A 22,182-nucleotide genomic window follows, 5' to 3' on the forward strand; every position below is an offset into this window, starting at 1 on the left:
ATCAAAATCTATAATGTGCCTTGAAAAATCTGCAATCGATTGAAATCTGCATCGCAGTTTATGAACCAGACGTCTGTTCTTTCTGCGATATCGACTGGACTATGCATAGACTTGTTAGTCCAGCCAAAATATAGTCCAGCCTAGTTTGGCAAGGGTGGGAAGATGTAAGGAGATAAACAGTATACATGATATGCTGTGTGTGCCAGTATAGAGATGGTACACATTATATTCTCTATGGCGTAATATACTACTCAAAATTTGATAAGGATCACTAGGTGATATGTGTGTAAGTTACCACAAACATAACAAAAGACATGACTCTGACTCAGAAACGTGTTTAATCATGTTATAAATGAAAATTCATGAACGGCATGAACTTGTATCAATATGGAATGTTTGAAATCTGCAAACACCAAAAGGCATTTCATTAAAAAATGTTCACAGCAAACAAGAGAAAGAATTACACAGTTATGAGGGATAGTCCTTGATTACACTTAGTCGATGAAGTGTCAATATCGAGTATGACCTCCCCTTGCATCAATGACGGCCTGACAACGTCGAGATATGCTGTCAATAAGCACCCGGATGTTCCCAATGGGAAGGTTGTTCCACTCTTCCACGAGGGCATGTCCGAGCTCTGCCAAAGTCGTGGGTTGTGCTCTACGGCGTGAAAGGGCAACCTGCAGCATGTTCCAGACATGCTCGATCGGGTTCAAGTCCGGCGAGCGCGCTGGCCAATCCATGCGGACAATTGTTTCCTGCTCAAGGTACTGCTCAACCACCCTGGCGCGATGAGGACAGGCGTTATCATCCATCAGGATGAACTCAGGGCCAACAGCACCAGCGTAGGGTCTGACGTACACATCGAGGATCTCATCCCGGTACATCACCCCCGTCATTGTTCCTCTCTCCAGGACATGAAGATCTGTCCTTCCATCTCTGTTGATTCCACCCCAGACCATGATGGAACCACCACCATAACGGTCATGTTCACTGATGTTGGCATCATGGAAACGTTCACGTTGTCGTTGCCACACCCGCTGCCTCCTGTCTGTAAAGTCCAAACAATACCTGGACTCATCGGTGAACAGAACTGGAACTCAATCGTTCCGTGTCCAAGGGACATGATCTTCAGCCCATTCCAATCGCTCCCGCCGGTGTCGAACAGACAGGGGGATTCGGACACATGCCCTTCTCGAGTAGAGACCTGCATTGTGAAGACGATTCCGTATTGTCTGAGTGGACACATTCACCCCCGAGGCGTTCAGGAGGTCGTTACGTAGGCTGGTTGCTGTCCAGAAGGGATGACGTCGTGCCTGAAGAGCCACAAAATGATCTTGGCGTTGGGTTGTCGACCTCTGACGACCACCCCCATGTCGGTGTGCTGCTGTACCAAAATTTTGCTGTCAGGACCAGGCCCTGCTTACAACGCTCTGGCTGACGTTTAGTGCATTGGCAACGTCACGTTGTGAATAGCCAGCATCAAGCATTCCAATACATCTGCCCAGTTGTTCTGTCGTCAGGCGACGCCTTACACGTTGAGGGGGCATTGCGTAGATAAACGTAGTGTAAACACTCAATTGAGTTTACAGTTTCAGAATGAATCAGACACCGTTGCCTGATTGGAAATCGTGCAATGGTAGCAAAAGCATGAACTGTGATGTGAAACGCATTTCCCATGGCATGAAATGCATGTGCACGTGTGTTGGAGACGTTTTTGATTTCACTTGAACACAATATTGCCAGTTATGCAGTTATTTTGTTTTTTTATTCAGAAAAATATATACGATCCTTATCAAATTTTGAGTAGTATAGTACAGAGGTACATGATGTATATTCCAGGAGATACATGTGATATGTACGCTGTTACAGGTGGTATACACGCTACAGTACGGAGGTACATGATATATATATTCCAGGAGGTATATGTGCTATGTTCACTGTTACAGGTGGTACACACACTACGGTACGGAGGTACATGATGTATGTGCCATGTGGTATACATGATATATTGTATATTCCATGAGGTACATGTGATATGTACACTGTTACAGGTGGTACACACGCTACAGTACGGAGGTACATGATGTATGTGCCATGAGGTACATGATGTATATTCCAGGAGGTACATGTGATATGTTCACTGTTACAGGTGGTACACACACTACGGTACGGAGGTACATGATGTATGTGCCATGTGGTATACATGATATATTGTATATTCCATGAGGTACATGTGATATGTTCACTGTTACAGGTGGTACACACGCTACGGTAGGGAGGTGGTCTGGAGGAGACGTCAAGCTGTGATGAAATTCTGGCATGATGTGAGAGGGAAGCCTTGATGTCCACTTCACTCGGCTGCCCATTGTGTGATGAAAACTGTGTGATGTGTACTGTATAGGCTGGAAACAAGGAAAACTTATGTTGTACAATAAAGATGTCATTTCAAAGATGCCATTTTCCGTTTTCTCTTAAATGTACATAAATTATTGTTTGTTATAAAATCTTCAAGGACTTTGCCCTTAGCACTGGTGTCAACACTTCCCCACAGAGGGGTACCATTCAGGTAACCCATGATGACACAGGGTTGAGGGAGTTGGTCAAATAAAGACTGACTGACGTTCAGCCTGCAGAAGATCGAGGAGGAGAAGGTGGAATAAATCTGAAGAAGAGAAGTTCCTGGTTGTCTGTTTTCTATTTAGTTTTTTTCTTTTCTGGTCACATTGGCAATATTTCAGCCATATCGTGACTTGAACAAGTTATGCATTTATATTGTAGGTGATACGCTTTGGCCATTGACACATAATACAGTACACAGTCTTGAATGGTTTATTTTATAACTTCAGCATAGATTGATGAATACATTCTTGCTTCAGTTTTGAAATATTGACTGATATTTTGTATTATGTCTTTCCTTCAAATTCTTTTACTGGCCCTTTAATTGTAAGGCCTATTGTTGACAGGTACAAGCTATAATAAAAACAAATGGGAAATATTACAACTTGTAACTGAGGTAGTAAGTACATGTTATTACAACATTATTTTCCGGATTTTAAATTAAACATCTGTGATACACACTTCAACCTTTTCAACATGCAATTTACCCTTTTACACCATTTACATTGTTATAGCATAGCTAGTTATGATCTACATGTTGTTCCTTATATATTTTGTTAATACTTACAAATTTTATGGGCCCTTTACACCCTACACAAGTTCATGTCATTCTGCTTACATCCACGTGCTTGTCCATGCACTGACTAAAACCCGGATGATTAACCAGGACAAACCAAAGAAAGTAGAGTACTTAAATGAAGCTCTCATAAAAGAACTAAAGTGACTTATCCTCACAAGTGGTAGCCTACATTCCCGGCCCCTTAAATGTGAAACATTTAACATTATAACTCCATGTTAAGGTCATATCAGTCCTTCACATTCAATGTTCAACTGCTCAGGTTTTCATTTCCATCTCATATCGTGGTCTTTTGTTTCATCACTTTCATGCATCAGAAACTGATTCAAGTAGACACACTTTGCTTATTGGCCTTATTAACACAGAGTCTTTAGTTTTCACTTCAATCGATCGCACTAGACCATCGTTGCCCGGAAACACATTTGTGATTCTCGCGAGAGGCCACACACATCTTGGAGAATTTTCATTCACAAGTAGCACTATGTCTCCCACTTTGAGATTCACTGTAGATTGTAGCCACTTTTGACGGAGCTGTAAGCCTGGTAAGTATTCCTTGAGCCATCGTTTCCAGAACTGAACATGCCTCCAGCGCCTGCGGTAAGTGTCATGTACTGAAAACCTTCCTGGAGGTGAGGAATTTCCTGATCTCAGCAACAAGATATGATTTGGTGTAAGTGGCTCCATATCACTGGTACTGTTCAATACGATGGTTATTGGCCTAATGTTGACAATTGCCTCCACTTCACAGAACAATGTTGACAATCCTTCATCATGCAGGCCATACTGTTGATACAATAATGCATTCAGTACTTTCCTCACGGTCCTAATCTGTCTCTCCCAAACTCCTCCCATGTGAGGGATTAAACATCCACTGAATTTCTTTCTGTAGCATGTGTTCCTGGATTTCATGGTGATTCCATGCACGAATTGCTTCTCTTTATTCCTTCTGAGCTCCTCGAAAGTTGGTTCCATTATCAGAACGTACTATATCTGGGATGCCTCTTCATGCTTCAAACCGTCTCAAAGCAATTATGAAGGAATCTGTGTCCATGCTGTCTAGCTTCTCCAGGTGAATAGCTCTTGTTGTTAAACAGGTAAAGATACAACCATATCGCTTAACTTCGCTTCTCCCACGTTTGATCAGAAACGGTCCAAAACAATCCACACCTGTGTGAGCAAATGGTTGTTTTCCAGGTGTGACTCGGGCCTTCTGGTAGATTTGCCATTTTCGGATGGGAGCGTTTTCCTTGTAATCGTTTGCATTTGACACAGTTTTTCAGTACTTTTCTGATTGTTCTGCGAGCACTGATGACCCAGAACCTTTGTCTTACATGTGACAGAACATGCTCAGTCCCTGAATGACCTAATTGTTCATGATAACAACGAACAATCAATGTGACAATGTCATGTTCTTTTGGTAGGATCATCTGATGTTTAGATTCTTCAGATATTGGAGCATTATTCTAACGCCCTCCTACACATAGTATTCTATCTTGATTCAAGAATGGTTCAAGTCAGTAAATTGGGCTTGATTTTGTGATGGAGCGGTCATTTAGAAGACATACCACTTCAAGCCGAAATGCAAGATTCTGAGTGTACCTAACAATTTCAGTTTCAGCTTGTTTCATCTTGGAAACAACAAGAGGTTCCATGGAAATCCTTTCTTCAGAATTTCCCTCTCGGACACGTTTTAATAACCAGTGCTTTAGTCTCAGTATCCAAGCAACCATTTTCTTGAGGTGGTACCAAGAGGAATATCGGCTAAGGAGTCGATCTGTAGTGGATGGTTCAACCTTATCAGAACTTGCAAAGTTGACCTTCACTTTCTTAACTTCTAAATCCTCTCCTGACAAAGTAAGTACTGTTGGTGTTTTTTGCCAAGTATCTTTATTCTCCCAGAGGAAGCTCGGTCCCTGCAACCAGTTTTCCTTTGCAAGTAGTTCATCAGCATCAAGTCCACGAGATATGTCATCAGCACGATTGAATGATGATTGGACATATCTCCAACTTTGTGGTGAAGAACCTTCACGAATTTGTGTCACTCTGTTGGCGACAAACGTTTGGTATCTTTGAAAGTCATTTTTGATATAGTGTAGTACTATCATGCTGTCTGTCCAAAAGGTAGATTGTTCGGTTTCCATTCGCAGTTCTTTGCGTAATATTTCATCAAGTTTTACACTCAGCACAGCTGCACAGAGTTCAAGCCTTGGTATTGTGATACTTTTGATAGGCGCTAATCTCGACTTCCCCATCAGAAAGGGGCAATGGAATCTTCCACATGAATCAACGATCCTGACATACGATACAGCACCATATCCTGCTATTGAAGCATCCGCAAAATGGTGTAATTCAGCAGACATCATTTCACAAAAGTCATCTGGAATCACACATCTTGGGACAGTGAAGTCTTCAATATGACACAGCTTAGACAGGCAGTTTGACCACCTTTCATGACTGATTGATTCCAAAGCGGTGTCCCATCCTTTTCGGAGTCGACATTCATCCAGAAATATCATCTTTGCCTTTAAGATCAGTGGTGACAAGAATCCGATTGGATCATAGACAGAGGTAAGTATACTGAGGAGACCTCTCTTGGTTGCAGGCCTATTCTTTGGTTGGAATTTGAAACCAAGCTGATCAGTTTCAGTGTCTCATTTCACGCCAAGAGCCTTCTCTAGAGGGAGCTCATCATCGCACAGATTGATGTCTTTCAACTCTTTGACTCTTTCCTCAACTGGGATACTCTGGAGTACTGTTCTACTATTACTGGTCCATTTTGTGAGCCTAAAACCTCCTCTCTGTAGGAGATCACACACATTCTGAACCAACTTGATACCTTTCTCCTTGGAATCAACAGATTTCAGACAATCATCTACATAAAAATTGTCAGTAACAGTCTGAATTGTATCTTTATCAAAATCATCCGCATTGTCTGCTGCAGTTTTCCTCAGTGCATAATTGGCACAAATGGAGCTCCATATGCCACCAAATAGATGTGATGTCATCCTATAGACCTCTATATCTCCACCTAGTTCACCATTCTTCCACCAAAGGAACCTCAATGCATTGCATTGCGAAGTATTGGTTAAATCTGGACCTTGATGAACTGATTCATTTAAGCTGATTCCACCAAACTTGGCTGAACAGTCAAACACAATTCTGAATTTCCCTGGCTTCTTGTCACTGGTACCAGACTGATCCATCATCAATACATACTTCATCATCAGGAACCTTCTCTGCATAGCCTTTCTACACCATGTCATCAATACCTGCTTTGTAATGCTCATACATATCATCATTCCTAGACAGCTTCTTGGTTAATGATACTAGGCGGGTTTCAGCCATGCAGAAATTGTTAGGCAAATTAGGGGGATTTACTTTGAAAGGTATAGGTAACTTGTAATGCCTCTTCTCCCTCTCAACAGTATTGTCCCATAATCGAATGACCTGCTTGTCATGGAATGAAAGTTGTGATCTTCCATCACTCACATTGTCCAGATGCCAGAACTTCTCTACTTGTGATTCTAAGGTAGCTTCAACTTGCACAAAGTTGGACGTCATGCCTTGCTTAATGCCTGTGTGTAAAGGTCCATTGATGGCCCATCCGAATATTGTTTTTGTGGCATAGGGCTCATCAGCTTTCCCTGATCGCACCTCAATTGGGGTTAAAACTAACGGATTGTATTGACCTATCAGCACTGTCACTTTAGCAAATTTGCCTTCAACCATGGGTAGATCAATCCCTTGAAAGTGTTTCCATTTGTCAACATCAAACTGTGATACAGCGCTGCCTTCTAACACAGGCATCTGAGAGAGCACAAATACATTTGACATGTTTGTAACATGTCTTACATTGATGTCTGTTAAGCTAAGGGAGACAACCTTTGTCTGAGACTCATAGCTTTTGTCAGTAAGAGTATTTAAAGAAAGCATAGCACCACTGCCATCCAACTTCAAAGTATTTGCCTAGTCTTTGGAACAAAAGGTATTTGTGTTTCCTGGGTCTAACAAAGCATAAGTCTTAATTACTTCATGTTCACTACATCCTTTAAAAAAGACAGGAACTATGGGGAGAGATATTCTTGTTCCTCCGGCCCCATTGACTCCATACACTGAACTTGACTGAATCTTGTTCTCTGCATGCTCACTGCAACTTGAAGATTGTAACGTGGGTTTCATATCCTTGCTATCTGGAATCGGCTCATTAACAGATTTCAAAGATGTCCTTGAACTGTCATGGAGCAAACTGGAATGCTTCCGGTTATGTTGTTTACAACTGCTATTGTCACACATGCTGTCCTTCATACATCGAGAAATGCCTTGATGAGAAACAATTAAAGCACAACTTCTGTCTTATTGTAAACTCCAGTCTCTTATGTAAAGTCATCTTCTTGAAAGTAGGACACTGGTAAAGAGGATGACTGCCAGTACAACATTTACAAGCTCTCTGTGGCTGTTCATGAAGGCTTCTGTTTTCCTGAGTAATGTTCCCTTGTGCAATAAAATTGGAAGTTGACCTACACTTGAAGCTTGTCCTTTGTGGAGGTGGTTTCTCTGTAGAATCCTTTACATTGATTCCAAACACCGGGTCATCCAGTTCTTCAGCAGCAATTTCTATAAATTCAGCAAGATGCCCAATTCCTGGATACTGACCATTGCACTTTAAAACATTTACAGCTTCTTTTCTCCATTTACTTTGAATGAAGAAGGGAAGCTTCTCTACAATCTTTCTCATTCTCAATTGATTGTCGATTTTGCCCAGCCTGCTCATTGCTGTAAGTGAAACCACACAGCTTCTCACAGAATCCGCATATCTTCTCAGTCCAGCACTGTCATTAGGTTTCAAGTTGGGGACGTCTGTCACCTTATCCACCCATGCTTTAGCGATAACATATTGATTGCCGAATCTCTCCAACAATAACTTTCTGGCTTGAAAGTAACCAATCTCTGGATTTATGATTACACAGCACTCTATAACCTCTTGAACATGCCCAGTGCAGTACTGTAAAAGTCTATTCAGTTTAGCACTATTGCTGATTGATGTTTCCCCTATACTAATGTCAAAAGACCTGATGAATGCCCAGTATTGCAGAGGATTTCCATCAAATTTCATGATTTCAACTTTTGGCAACTGAAGCAAATGTAACATTTCATACTGCGCATTAGCGGCTGCAAGCTCAGTCTCCATTTGAAGAGTCTCTTCTTGTAATTCCAGTTCAAATTTCTTTAATTTCAGTTCCTGACTCTCCTTTAGAGCAGAATGTTTGACTTTCAGTGCAGCTCTCCTTGCTGCAATCTTCGATCTCGTGCTTCCACTACTTGCATGGCTTCCTACCTGACTCGCTGAATCACTTCGTTTTACTGTATCATGATGCCACATCTGTACACTAGACATCACTGTTTTCAGTCTATCTGACATCTTATTCATGTACATTTCCAGTTTACTAATCTCTTCTGCATCATCTTGCACTATCTCCTTCAGCTGATTTACTTTCTGTGTCAAACTGTCAAAGATTTTCTCAATTGATTTCACTGATCCTTCAACATGTTCAATGTCTGTAGGACTAGCATTCTTATTTACAATGAAACCATTTATCTGATTTTCAGTTCTGGTGAATGCAGATTGGATACTTGCTCTTTCTTTATTCAATTGAATGATCCTTTCACTCTGAACTTCATCTTTATTTATTGTTACATTAGACATTCTGTCTCTAACAATCCAGCTGTCTGTGTCACTTCTAATGTCTGATGATAACATTCTTTGTTATGTATAAAACATTCTTGTACTTTTATGTAGGTGATACGCTTTGGCCATTGACACATAATACAGTACACAGTCTTGAATGGTTTATTTTATAACTTCAGCATATATTGATGAATACATTCTTGGTTCAGTTTTGAAATATTGACTGATATTTTGTATTATGTCTTTCCTTCAAATTCTTTTACTGGCCCTTTAATTGTAAGGCCTATTGTTGACAGGTACAAGCTATAATAAAAACAAATGGGAAATATTACAACTTGTAACTGAGGTAGTAAGTACATGTTATTACAACATTATTTTCCGGATTTTAAATTAAACATCTGTGATACACACTTCAACCTTTTCAACATGCAATTTACCCTTTTACACCATTTACATTGTTATAGCATAGCTAGTTATGATCTACATGTTGTTCCTTATATATTTTGTTAATACTTACAAATTTTATGGGCCCTTTACACCCTACACAAGTTCATGTCATTCTGCTTACATCCACGTGCTTGTCCATGCACTGACTAAAACCCGGATGATTAACCAGGACAAACCAAAGAAAGTAGAGTACTTAAATGAAGCTCTCATAAAAGAACTAAAGTGACTTATCCTCACAAGTGGTAGCCTACATTCCCGGCCCCTTAAATGTGAAACATTTAACATTATAACTCCATGTTAAGGTCATATCAGTCCTTCACATTCAATGTTCAACTGCTCAGGTTTTCATTTCCATCTCATATCGTGGTCTTTTGTTTCATCACTTTCATGCATCAGAAACTGATTCAAGTAGACACACTTTGCTTATTGGCCTTATTAACACAGAGTCTTTAGTTTTCACTTCAATCGATCGCACTAGACCATCGTTGCCCGGAAACACATTTGTGATTCTCGCGAGAGGCCACACACATCTTGGAGAATTTTCATTCACAAGTAGCACTATGTCTCCCACTTTGAGATTCACTGTAGATTGTAGCCACTTTTGACGGAGCTGTAAGCCTGGTAAGTATTCCTTGAGCCATCGTTTCCAGAACTGAACATGCCTCCAGCGCCTGCGGTAAGTGTCATGTACTGAAAACCTTCCTGGAGGTGAGGAATTTCCTGATCTCAGCAACAAGATATGATTTGGTGTAAGTGGCTCCATATCACTGGTACTGTCAGATACGATGGTTATTGGCCTAATGTTGATAATTGCCTCCACTTCACAGAACAATGTTGACAATCCTTCATCATGCAGGCCATACTGTTGATACAATAATGCATTCAGTACTTTCCTCACGGTCCTAATCTGTCTCTCCCAAACTCCTCCCATGTGAGAGGCAGATGGGGGATTAAACATCCACTGAATTTCTTTCTGTAGCATGTGTTCCTGGATTTCATGGTGATTCCATGCACGAATTGCTTCTCTTAATTCCTTCTGAGCTCCTCGAAAGTTGGTTCCATTATCAGAACGTACTATATCTGGGATGCCTCTTCATGCTTCAAACCGTCTCAAAGCATTTATGAAGGAATCTGTGTCCATGCTGTCTAGCTTCTCCAGGTGAATAGCTCTTGTTGTTAAACAGGTAAAGATACAACCATATCGCTTAACTTCGCTTCTCCCACGTTTGATCAGAAACGGTCCAAAACAATCCACACCTGTGTGAGCAAATGATTGTTTTCCAGGTGTGACTCGGGCCTTCTGGTAGATTTGCCATTTTCGGATGGGAGCGTTTTCCTTTTAATCGTTTGCATTTGACACAGTTTTTCAGTACTTTTCTGATTGTTCTGCGAGCACTGATGACCCAGAACCTTACATGTGACAGAACATGCTCAGTCCCTGAATGACCTAATTGTTCATGATAACAACGAACAATCAACGTGACAATATCATGTTCTTTTGGTAGGATCATCTGATGTTTAGATTCTTCAGATATTGGAGCATTATTCTAACGCCCTCCTACACATAGTATTCCATCTTGATTCAAGAATGGTTCAAGTAAGTAAATTGGGCTTGATTTTGTGATGGAGCGGTCATTTAGAAGACATACCACTTCAAGCCGAAATGCAAGATTCTGAGTGTACCTAACAATTTCAGTTTCAGCTTGTTTCATCTCGGAAACAACAAGAGGTTCCATGGAAATCCTTTCTTCAGAATTTCCCTCTCGGACACGTTTTAATAAGCAGTGCTTTAGTCTCAGTATCCAAGCAACCATTTTCTTGAGGTGGTACCAAGAGGAATATCGGCTAAGGAGTCGATCTGTAGTGGATGGTTCAACCTTATCAGAACTTGCAAAGTTGACCTTCACTTTCTTAACTTCTAAATCCTCCCCTGACAAAGGAAGTACTGTTGGTGTTTTTTGCCAAGTATCTTTATTCTCCCAGAGGAAGCTCGGTTCCTGCAACCAGTTTTCCTTTGCAAGTAGTTCATCAGCATCAAGTCCACGAGATATGTCATCAGCACGATTGAATGATGATTGGACATATCTCCAACTCTCACGAATTTGTGTCACTCTGTTGGCGACAAACGTTTGGTATCTTTGAAAGTCATTTTTGATATAGTGTAGTACTATCATGCTGTCTGTCCAAAAGGTAGATTGTTCGGTTTCCATTCGCAGTTCTTTGCGTAACATTTCATCAAGTTTTACACTCAGCACAGCTGCACAGAGTTCAAGCCTTGGTATTGTGATACTTTTGATTGGCGCTAATCTCGACTTCCCCATCAGAAAGGGGCAATGGAATCTTCCACATGAATCAACGATCCTGACATACGATACAGCACCATATCCTGCTATTGAAGCATCCGCAAAATGGTGTAATTCAGCAGACATCATTTCACAAAAGTCATCCGGAATCACACATCTTGGGACAGTGAAGTCTTCAATATGACACAGCTTAGACAGGCAGTTTGACCACCTTTCATGACTGATTGATTCCAAAGCGGTGTCCCATCCTTTTCGGAGTCGACATTCATCCAGAAATATCATCTTTGCCTTTAAGATCAGTGGTGACAAGAATCCTATTGGATCATAGACAGAGGTAAGTATACTGAGGAGACCTCTCTTGGTTGCAGGCCTATTCTTTGGTTGGAATTTGAAACCAAACTGATCAGTTTCAGTGTCTCATTTCACGCCAAGAGCCTTCTCTTGAGGGAGCTCATCATCGCACAGATTGATGTCTTTCAACTCTTTGACTCTTTCCTCAACTGGGATACTCTGGAGTACTGTTCTACTATTACTGGTCCATTTTGTGAGCCTAAAACCTCCTCTCTGTAGGAGATCACACACATTCTGAACCAACTTGATACCTTTCTCCTTGGAATCAACAGATTTCAGACAATCATCTACATAAAAATTGTCAGTAACAGTCTGAATTGTATCTTTATCAAAATCATCCGCATTGTCTGCTGCAATTTTACTCAGTGCATAATTGGCACAAATGGAGCTCCATATGCCACCAAATAGATGTGATGTCATCCTATAGACCTCTATATCTCCACCTAGTTCACCATTCTTCCACCAAAGGAACCTCAATGCATTGCATTGCGAAGTATTGGTTAAATCTGGACCTTGATGAACTGATTCATTTAAGCTGATTCCACCAAACTTGGCTGAACAGTCAAACACAATTCTGAATTTCCCTGGCTTCTTGTCACTGGTACCAGACTGATCCATCATCAATACATACTTCATCATCAGGAACCTTCTCTGCATAGCCTTTCTACACCATGTCATCAATACCTGCTTTGTAATGCTCATACATATCATCATTCCTAGACAGCTTCTTGGTTAATGATACTAGGTGGGTTTCAGCCATGCAGAAATTAATTGTTAGGCAAATTAGGGGGATTTACTTTGAAAGGTATAGGTAACTTGTAATGCCTCTTCTCCCTCTCAACAGTATTGTCCCATAATCGAATGACCTGCTTGTCATGGAATGAAAGTTGTGATCTTCCATCACTCACATTGTCCAGATGCCAGAACTTCTCTACTTGTGATTCTAAGATAGCTTCAACTTGCACAAAGTTGGACGTCATGTCTTGCTTAATGCCTGTGTGTAAAGGTCCATTGATGGCCCATCCGAATATTGTTTTTGTGGCATGGGGCTCATCAGCTTTCCCTGATCGCACCTCAGTTGGGGTTAAAACTAACGGATTGTATTGACCTATCAGCACTGTCACTTTAGCAAATTTGCCTTCAACCATGGGTAGATCAATCCCTTGAAAGTGTTTCCATTTGTCAACATCAAACTGTGATACAGCGCTGCCTTCTAACACAGGCATCTGAGAGAGCACAAATACATTTGACATGTTTGTAACATGTCTTACATTGATGTCTGTTAAGCTAAGGGAGACAACCTTTGTCTGAGACTCATAGCTTTTGTCAGTAAGAGTATTTAAAGAAAGCATAGCACCACTGCCATCCAACTTCAAAGTATTTGCCAAGTCTTTGGAACAAGAGGTATTTGTGCTTCCTGGGTCTAACAAAGCATAAGTCTTAATTACTTCATGTTCACTACATCCTTTAAAAAAGACAGGAACTATGGGGAGAGATATTCTTGTTCCTCCGGCCCCATTGACTCCATACACTGAACTTGACTGAATCTTGTTCTCTGCATGCTCACTGCAACTTGAAGATTGTAACGTGGGTTTCATATCCTTGCTATCTGGAATCGGCTCATTAACAGATTTCAAAGATGTCCTTGAACTGTCATGGAGCAAACTGGAATGCTTCCGGTTATGTTGTTTACAACTGCTATTGTCACACATGCTGTCCTTCATACATCGAGAAATGCCTTGATGAGAAACAATTAAAGCACAACTTCTGTCTTATTGTAAACTCCAGTCTCTTCTGTAAAGTCATCTTCTTGAAAGTAGGACACTGGTAAAGAGGATGACTGCCAGTACAACATTTACAAGCTCTCTGTGGCTGTTCATGAAGGCTTCTGTTTTCCTGAGTAATGTTCCCTTGTGCAATAAAATTGGAAGTTGACCTACACTTGAAGCTTGTCCTTTGTGGAGGTGGTTTCTCTGTAGAATCCTTTACATTGATTCCAAACACCGGGTCATCCAGTTCTTCAGCAGCAATTTCTATAAATTCAGCAAGATGCCCAATTCCTGGATACTGACCATTGCGCTTTAAAACATTTACAGCTTCTTTTCTCCATTTACTTTGAATGAAGAAGGGAAGCTTCTCTACAATCTTTCTCATTCTCAATTGATTGTCGATTTTGCCCAGCCTGCTCATTGCTGTAAGTGAAACCACACAGCTTCTCACAGAATCCGCATATCTTCTCAGTCCAGCACTGTCATTAGGTTTCAAGTTGGGGACGTCTGTCACCTTATCCACCCATGCTTTAGCGATAACATATTGATTGCCGAATCTCTCCAACAATAACTTTCTGGCTTGAAAGTAACCAATCTCTGGATTTATGATTACACAGCACTCTATAACCTCTTGAACATGCCCAGTGCAGTACTGTAAAAGTCTATTCAGTTTAGCACTATTGCTGATTGATGTTTCCGCTATACTAATGTCAAAAGACCTGATGAATGCCCAGTATTGCAGAGGATTTCCATCAAATTTCATGATTTCAACTTTTGGCAACTGAAGCAAATGTAACATTTCATACTGCGCATTATCTGGCTGTGGTGGTTGAACAGTATCATTATGGCTTGTCCAAGACACTGCATTTGGATTGAAATGCTGATCACTCACTCTGTCTGTGGGTATCGGGTTACTTGACACTAAATGCACTGTTTTGGGATTTGTGCCCATTATACCATCATCTTTAACAGAAGGGTGTCCATCGATTTCATTGATTGCCTTTATTTCAGCTTCAGCGGCTGCAAGCTCAGTCTCCATTTGAAGAGTCTCTTCTTGTAATTCCAGTTCAAATTTCTTTAATTTCAGTTCCTGACTCTCCTTCAGAGCAGAATGTTTGACTTTCAGTGCAGCTCTCCTTGCTGCAATCTTCGATCTCGTGCTTCCACTACTTGCATGGCTTCCTACCTGACTCGCTGAATCACTTCGTTTTACTGTATCATGATGCCACATCTGTACACTAGACATCACTGTTTTCAGTCTATCTGACATCTTATTCATGTACATTTCCAGTTTACTAATCTCTTCTGCATTATCTTGCTTCAGCTGATTTACTTTCTGTGTCAAACTGTCAAAGATTTTCTCAATTGATTTCACTGATCCTTCAACATGTTCAATGTCTGTAGGACTAGCATTCTTTTTTACAATGAGACCATTTATCTGATTTTCAGTTCTGGTGAATGCAGATTGGATACTTGCTCTTTCTTTATTCAATTGAATGATCCTTTCACTCTGAACTTCATCTTTATTTATTGTTACATTAGACATTCTGTCTCTAACAATCCAGCTGTCTGTGTCACTTCTAATGTCTGATGATAACATTCTTTGTTATGTATAAAAAATTCTTGTACTTTTATGTAGGTGATACGCTTTGGCCATTGACACATAATACAGTACACTGTCTTGAATGGTTTATTTTATAACTTCAGCATAGATTGATGAATACATTCTTGGTTCAGTTTTGAAATATTGACTGATATTTTGTATTATGTCTTTCCTTCAAATTCTTTTACTGGCCCTTTAATTGTAAGGCCTATTGTTGACAGGTACAAGCTATAATAAACACAAATGGGAAATATTACAACTTGTAACTGAGGTAGTAAGTACATGTTATTACAACATTATTTTCCGGATTTTAAATTAAACATCTGTGATACACACTTCAACCTTTTCAACATGCAATTTACCCTTTTACACCATTTACATTTGTTATAGCATTGCTAGTTATGATCTACATGTTGTTCCTTATATATTTTGTTAATACTTACAAATTTTATGGGCCCTTTACACCCTACACAAGTTCATGTCATTCTGCTTACATCCACGTGCTTGTCCATGCACTGACTAAAACCCGGATGATTAACCAGGAAGAAAAAGAAAGTAGAGAAGTTAAATGAAGCTCTCATAAAAGAACTAAAGTGACTTATCCTCACAAGTGGTAGCCTACATATATTATATTTAAACAAACTGTCAACTGTACAACAACCAGCAATATATTACAGATTATAATTGTAAAACTTGTTTTAGAACAATAAAATGATCAGATTATAACAGATGACACATTATAAACACGGGCTGTAGATTGCCAGCAACCAAAGTTAGGCCACCATACTAGGGACCTTGCGGACTTACGGTACATCTGCTTCCTACATGGTACCCCAGCAGGATTTACACTGTCCCTCTGGCTACTGCCGATGGTCAGAAAGATTAACCAAACAGTTAAAATCAACAAAAATACTGCGATTAAAATCACAGTGAAATGAAAAAATACTTTGAATCATACCGGACTTACGTACCCTCTCATGTTGACGATTGTTTTACGATACTTCAACCCCCTGGGAAGAGAGCCACTAACAATCTCAGGTATGAATTCAAACTACCAAATAAACAAATCACCTACTTTATACTATGTATATTATAATCAAAATTATCTATGAATTCTATTTCTTTTAAAAAAAGACATGATTAAATGAGCACGTTTTTGGCTAAAAAGATCCTTGATTGATGTTATTTTGAAATACTTATCCCTTGTGATGGAAAAATCAATGCAGTCAAGCAGGACATGCTTGACTGTGACTCTTTCATCACAATGGATGCAGAATGGAGGATCCTTACCTTATAATAAATATTCGTGGGTATATCTGCTGTGGCCAATACGACATCGTCGCACAATGACCTCTTTAAATCTGGACTGACAGCCCAAGTAGGTGTAACCGATATTTGGTTTTATTTCATGTAATATATTGATATCTACTTGAGTGTCCCACTTCTTTTGCATCAGATCACGGATATAGGATCTGATCACTGGCTTGTAATCATAGTATTGGAGCTACAGTGGTGTCACAGATTTGCTGAGTGCTGCTTTAGCTGCAGCCTCAGCCATTGTGTTACCATAGATTTCAACATGGCTGGGTAACCAACAAAAGACGATGTCGTATTGGCCAGTAGCAAGTTCATTACATAATTCAATAATTTTGATGAACAGTGGATGTTGACATGATAAGTTATGAATGGCCTGTAGGCAAGAAAGAAAATCAGAAAACACGATATACTTCTTATATTTTGACTGTTTACTAATATATTGTAAGGCTGTTTAAATGGCATTGGCCTCTGCTGTGAAAATAGAACTATTATCGGGTAACCTGGAGGGGATAGTCCTGGATCCAGTGACAGTGGCCCTTGCAACAGCGTCACTATCCTTGGATCCATCTGTAAATATAGATTTGTAAGTATCATATGAGTTTCTGAATTCATTATATTGTTGTTGATAAATCAGTTGATTTGTTTCAGATTTCTTTAGTTTAATAAATGTTAGATCAACTTCTGGTTTTACTAACTGCCATGGTGGAGAGGACATAAGCTGAGTGGGGGCTTTATTTTCAAGATTTATTTCAGCAGCAGAAATATCAGATTGCACCATAGATGATGGAGCCATAATCAAGTTTAGAGCGAATAAGTGCTCTGTACAGTTGAAGGAGGGTTTTCTGATCCCCTGCCCACTTGGAATTTGAACAACTTTCAGTAGGTCAAGGGCCTTCAGGCATTTATTTTTCAAATATTGTATTTGTGGTAAAATGGTTAAATGGTGGTAAAAAATAACACCCAAGAACTCAGCCTCTTATATATCGGAGTGCTATGTAAAATTAAATCAGGGTCTTTATGGGGTTTGTATTTCCTACAAAAGTGTATACAATTTGTTTTGGTTTTCAAAAATTTAAGAACATTTTCTAACGACCATTTATTTATCTTATTTAGACATAGTTGTATTTGTCTTTCGATACTATGCATGTTTTTACAACATGATATGTGAAAATCATCCACAAAAAGTGATCCATCAAATGAATGATTTAAGACCTTTGAAAGACTATTCATTTTAATACTGAACAACATATCTGGGGCTAACAACCATTCACACCTGAGTGTAACAGTCATACACAACTACGCCTAACAGTTAATACACAACCGGGTCTAAGAATTATACATACCTGTCTATAACAGTCATAAACACCTGGCTCTAACAGTCATTTCAATCTTGGTCTTAGAGTCATACACACATGGGCATAACAGTCATACACACCTGGGTATAACAGTCATATACACTTGGTCCAAAAAGTCATTATACACCTGGGTATGACAGTCATATACACCTCGGTATAACAGTCATATACACCTGGGTCTAACAGTAATACACACCTGGGTCTAAGTATTATACACACCTGGGCCTAACAGTCCTACAAAAATGGGTCTAACAGTCATATACACCTGGGTCTAACAGTAATACACACCTGGGTCTAAGTATTATACACACCTGGGCCTAACAGTCCTACACAAATGGGTCTAACAGTCATACACAAATGGGTCTAAATAGTATACACACCAGGGTCTAACAGTCATACACAAATGGGTCTAACCGTCATTCACACCTGGGTCTAACAGTCATACACAAATGGGTCTAACAGTCATACACAAATGGGTCTAAATGGTATACACACCAGGGTCTAACAGTCATACACAAATGGGTCTAACCGTCATACACAAATGGGTCTAAATAGTATACACACCAGGGTCTAACAGTCATACACAAATGGGTCTAACCGTCATTCACACCTGGGTCTAACAGTCATACACAAATGCGTCTAACAGTAATACAAACCTGAGTGTAACATTCGTACACAACTTTGTCTAACAGTCATAAACAACTGGGTCTCAGAATTATACGCACCTGGGTCTAACAGTCATACACACCTGAATGTAACAGTCATAAACACCTGGATCTAACAGTCATACACAAATGGGTCTAACAGTAATACACACCTGGGTCTAAGTATTATACACACCTGGGTCTAACAGTCATACACAAATTGGTCTAACAGTCATACACAAATGGGTCTAACAGTAATACACACTTGAGTGTAACAGTCATACACAATTGGGTCTAACAGTAATACACACCTGGGTCTAAGAATTATACACTCCTCTGTATAACAGTCTTATACACCTGAGTGTAACAGTCATACACACCTGGTTCTAACAGTCATACACAAATGGGTCTAACAGTAATACACACCTGGGTCTAGCACTCATGCATACCTTGGCACAACAGTCATACACACTTGAGTGTAACAGTCATACACGAATGGGTCTAACAGTAATACACAACTGGGTCTAGCACTCATGCATACCTTGGCACAACAGTCATACACACCTGAGTGTAACAGTTATACACGAATGGGTCTAACAGTAATACACACCTGGGTCTAGCACTCATGCATACCTTGGCACAACAGTCATACACACCTGAGTGTAATAGTCATACACGAATGGGTCTAACAGTAATACACACCTGGGTCTAACAGTAGTACACACCTGGGTCTAAGCATTATACACACCTGTGTCAAACAGTCTTATACACCTGAGGGTAACTGTCATACCCACCTGGGTCTAACAGTCATACAGAAATGGGTCTAACAGTAACACACACCTGGGTCTAAGAAGTATACACAAATGGGTCTAACAGTAATACACCCGAGTGTAACAGTCGTACACAACTGGGTCTAACAGTATTATACACACCTGGATCTAACAGTCATACACTAATGAGTCTAATAGTCATACACACCGGGGTCTAACAGTCATACACAAATGGGTCTAACAGTAATACACACCTGGGTCTAGCAGTCATGCATATCTTGGCATAACAGTAATACACACCTGAGTCTAGCAGTCATACACACCTGAGTGTAACAGTCATACACACCAGAGCGTAACAGTCATACACGAATGGGTCTAACAATCATACACATTTGAGTGTAACAGTCATACGCGAATGGGTCTAACAGTCATACACACCTGGGTCTAACAGTAATACACACCTGGGTCTAACAGTAATACACACCTGGGTCTAGCACTCATGGATACCTTGGCATAACAGTAATACACACCTGAGTGTAACAGTCATACACACCTGGGTCTAACAGTAATACACACCTGGGTCTAGCACTCATGGATACCTTGGCACAACAGTCATACACACCTGAGTGTAACAGTCATACCCGAATGGGTCTAACAGTCATACACCCCTTGGTCAAACAGTCATACACACCTTGATCTAACAGACATACACACCTGGGTCTAAAAGTCATACACACTTAGGTCAAACAGTCATACACACTTGGGCCAAACATTCATACACACCTTGGTCTAACAGTCATACACACTGGGGCCAAACAGTCATACACACCTTGATCTAACAGTCATACACACCTGGTTCTAACTGTCATACACACGTGGGCCAAACAGCCATGCACACCTGGGCCAAATATTCATACACACCTTGGTCTAACAGTCATACACACCTGGGTCTAACAGTCATACACACCTGGGTCTAACAGTCATACACACTTGGGCCTAACAGTCATTCACAGCCTCCCTTGATCCGTAATATGTTCCTAACTCAGTGAACCTCCTTGGTCAATGATAGTCTTCAATGAAACGCCTTTTGCTTTAGTGATGCCTGCATCAACGCCTCGGAACAGATACCTGGCAACACTGACAGCAATGGTAGTTCAGTCACAGACAGCAATGGCAGTTCAGTGACAGACAACAATGGCAGTTCAGTGACAGACAACAATGGCAGTTCAGTGACAGACAACAATGGCAGTTCAGTGACAGACAGCAATGGCAGTTCAGTCACAGACAGCAATGACAGTTCAGTCACAGACAGCAATGGCGCTAGTGGTTACGTCACAGACAAGAATGGTGGATACGTCAGACAAAAATGGTGGGTACGTCACAGACAAGTCTAGTGGATACTTCACGGACAACAATGGCGTCACAGACCCTACATCGAGATCATCAACGGGACACTATTCTTCCTCTTCTGACAATTCAAAGTTCGGAAGTTCAGCTTCACCATCTCCTGTCAGTGTGACGTCATCGGGCAGCAGTAAACTGAACTCGTCCGTGGTGTTCAGCGGACGTGCGGACACCCCCTTCTGTTCGGGGGGACTAGCTAACTACGACATCGTGTCAAGCCTGGGCTCCCTGATGACTATCTCCCTCACCCAGATCATCACCACCACCCTCACAGTGCACTCCAGCCTTGGCCTCACGACGGACAACCCTCGTGTGCTGGCCTTCCGGGGCTTGAGCAACATGTGGGTGACCATGGGACGGAAGGACGCAGTCCCGTGTTCTGCTATCCAGCTGTCAGCGGCAGACGTCAACGGCAACATGACGTCCCGGATGTTGTTGAGGGACGACGGTGGCATCCTGCTGTTCCCTGAGGGCGACGCCTCTCACCAGGCCGTCTACCACCCGACACAGGCGCACGTGGCCAGTGGGAGCCCCGGACTAAAACTAGCTTCGGTAGGCATCAACGGAAACGGTAGTGACTTTGATATGGCCCTTAACACGGAGTTCGGGACCAGCAGACTCGCTGTTGCCATGGGTTCAATCTCCACCACAGGATAACCTTCTTTGGAACTCCTCTAGGGGGCATGACCCGCCTGAGTTCCCTGAGATCCCTGATCCTTCAGTGTCGGAACCAGGAGGAGCTCGCCAGTGCCTTCGTCTCGGCAGACAACACAGAGTATATGTCCATGTTTGATCCTTCACTGGCAAGAAAATCACGCTCGTCACCACACTGGATTAGTCACGGTAGACACTGGATTAGTCACGGTAGACACTGGATTAGTCACTGTAGACACAATTAGTCATGGTAGACACTGGATTAGTCACTGTAGACACTGGATTAGTCGCTAGTAGTTGGTGGCATGATTACAAGACCACTTTGGGTTCTGCGCTTGCGCGATGACGTCCTTTCCGGTTCCGTTGGTCGCATGTTCGTTTCCAGGAGGCGTGCGCACCTCCAAGAGGACGCCACATCTGTTTTCCGGGGAGGTGGAGGCGGTCGGATAGCCTGGTGGTAAAAGCGTTCGCTCGTCACGCCGAAGACCCGGGTTCGATTCCCGACATGGGTACAATGTGTGAAGCCCATTTCTGGTGTCCTCCGCCGTGATATTGCTGGCGTACAGCAATACTCACTCACTCACTCACTCCGGAGAGGTGGGGGACCATAAGAAGCGCTCGTACAATATGAAAATATCAAAATTGAAAGAAGCGCCTATAAAATCCTTTTTATACGCCAAAAG

At 41.2% G+C, this 22,182-nt stretch overlaps 2 protein-coding genes and 1 pseudogene across 2 annotated transcripts in view; 2 read left to right on the forward strand and 1 right to left on the reverse strand.

Moving 5' to 3' along the window:
- The window catches only part of LOC139447960 (presenilin-associated rhomboid-like protein, mitochondrial), a 29,256-nt gene extending 26,764 nt beyond the window's left edge, over positions 1-2,492 (forward strand). The window contains exon 9 of the mRNA XM_071229465.1: positions 2,258-2,492. Within this exon, the coding sequence (XP_071085566.1) occupies positions 2,258-2,345 (88 nt within the window). The 3' untranslated portion in view covers positions 2,346-2,492. The remainder of the gene's footprint in view (positions 1-2,257) is intronic.
- Positions 2,493-5,847: 3,355 nt separating this feature from the next.
- LOC139447855 (uncharacterized) lies at positions 5,848-8,900 on the reverse strand. Its single transcript, XM_071229334.1, has 3 exons — positions 7,767-8,900; positions 6,686-7,003; positions 5,848-6,390 (listed from the first exon to the last, which is right to left on the reverse strand). The coding sequence occupies exons 1-3, from the start codon at positions 8,898-8,900 to the stop codon at positions 5,848-5,850; spliced, it is 1,995 nt and encodes a 664-aa protein (XP_071085435.1).
- An 8,227-nt stretch (positions 8,901-17,127) lies between these two features.
- Positions 17,128-21,683, forward strand: LOC139447858 (mucin-21-like; annotated as a pseudogene).
- Positions 21,684-22,182: the final 499 nt, after the last annotated feature.

Source organism: Haliotis cracherodii, unplaced genomic scaffold (genome assembly GCF_022045235.1).
Source record: "Haliotis cracherodii isolate W230 unplaced genomic scaffold, xgHalCrac1.p SCAF_7, whole genome shotgun sequence".
In the NCBI taxonomy this organism is placed as follows: Eukaryota; Metazoa; Mollusca; class Gastropoda; order Lepetellida; family Haliotidae; genus Haliotis; species Haliotis cracherodii.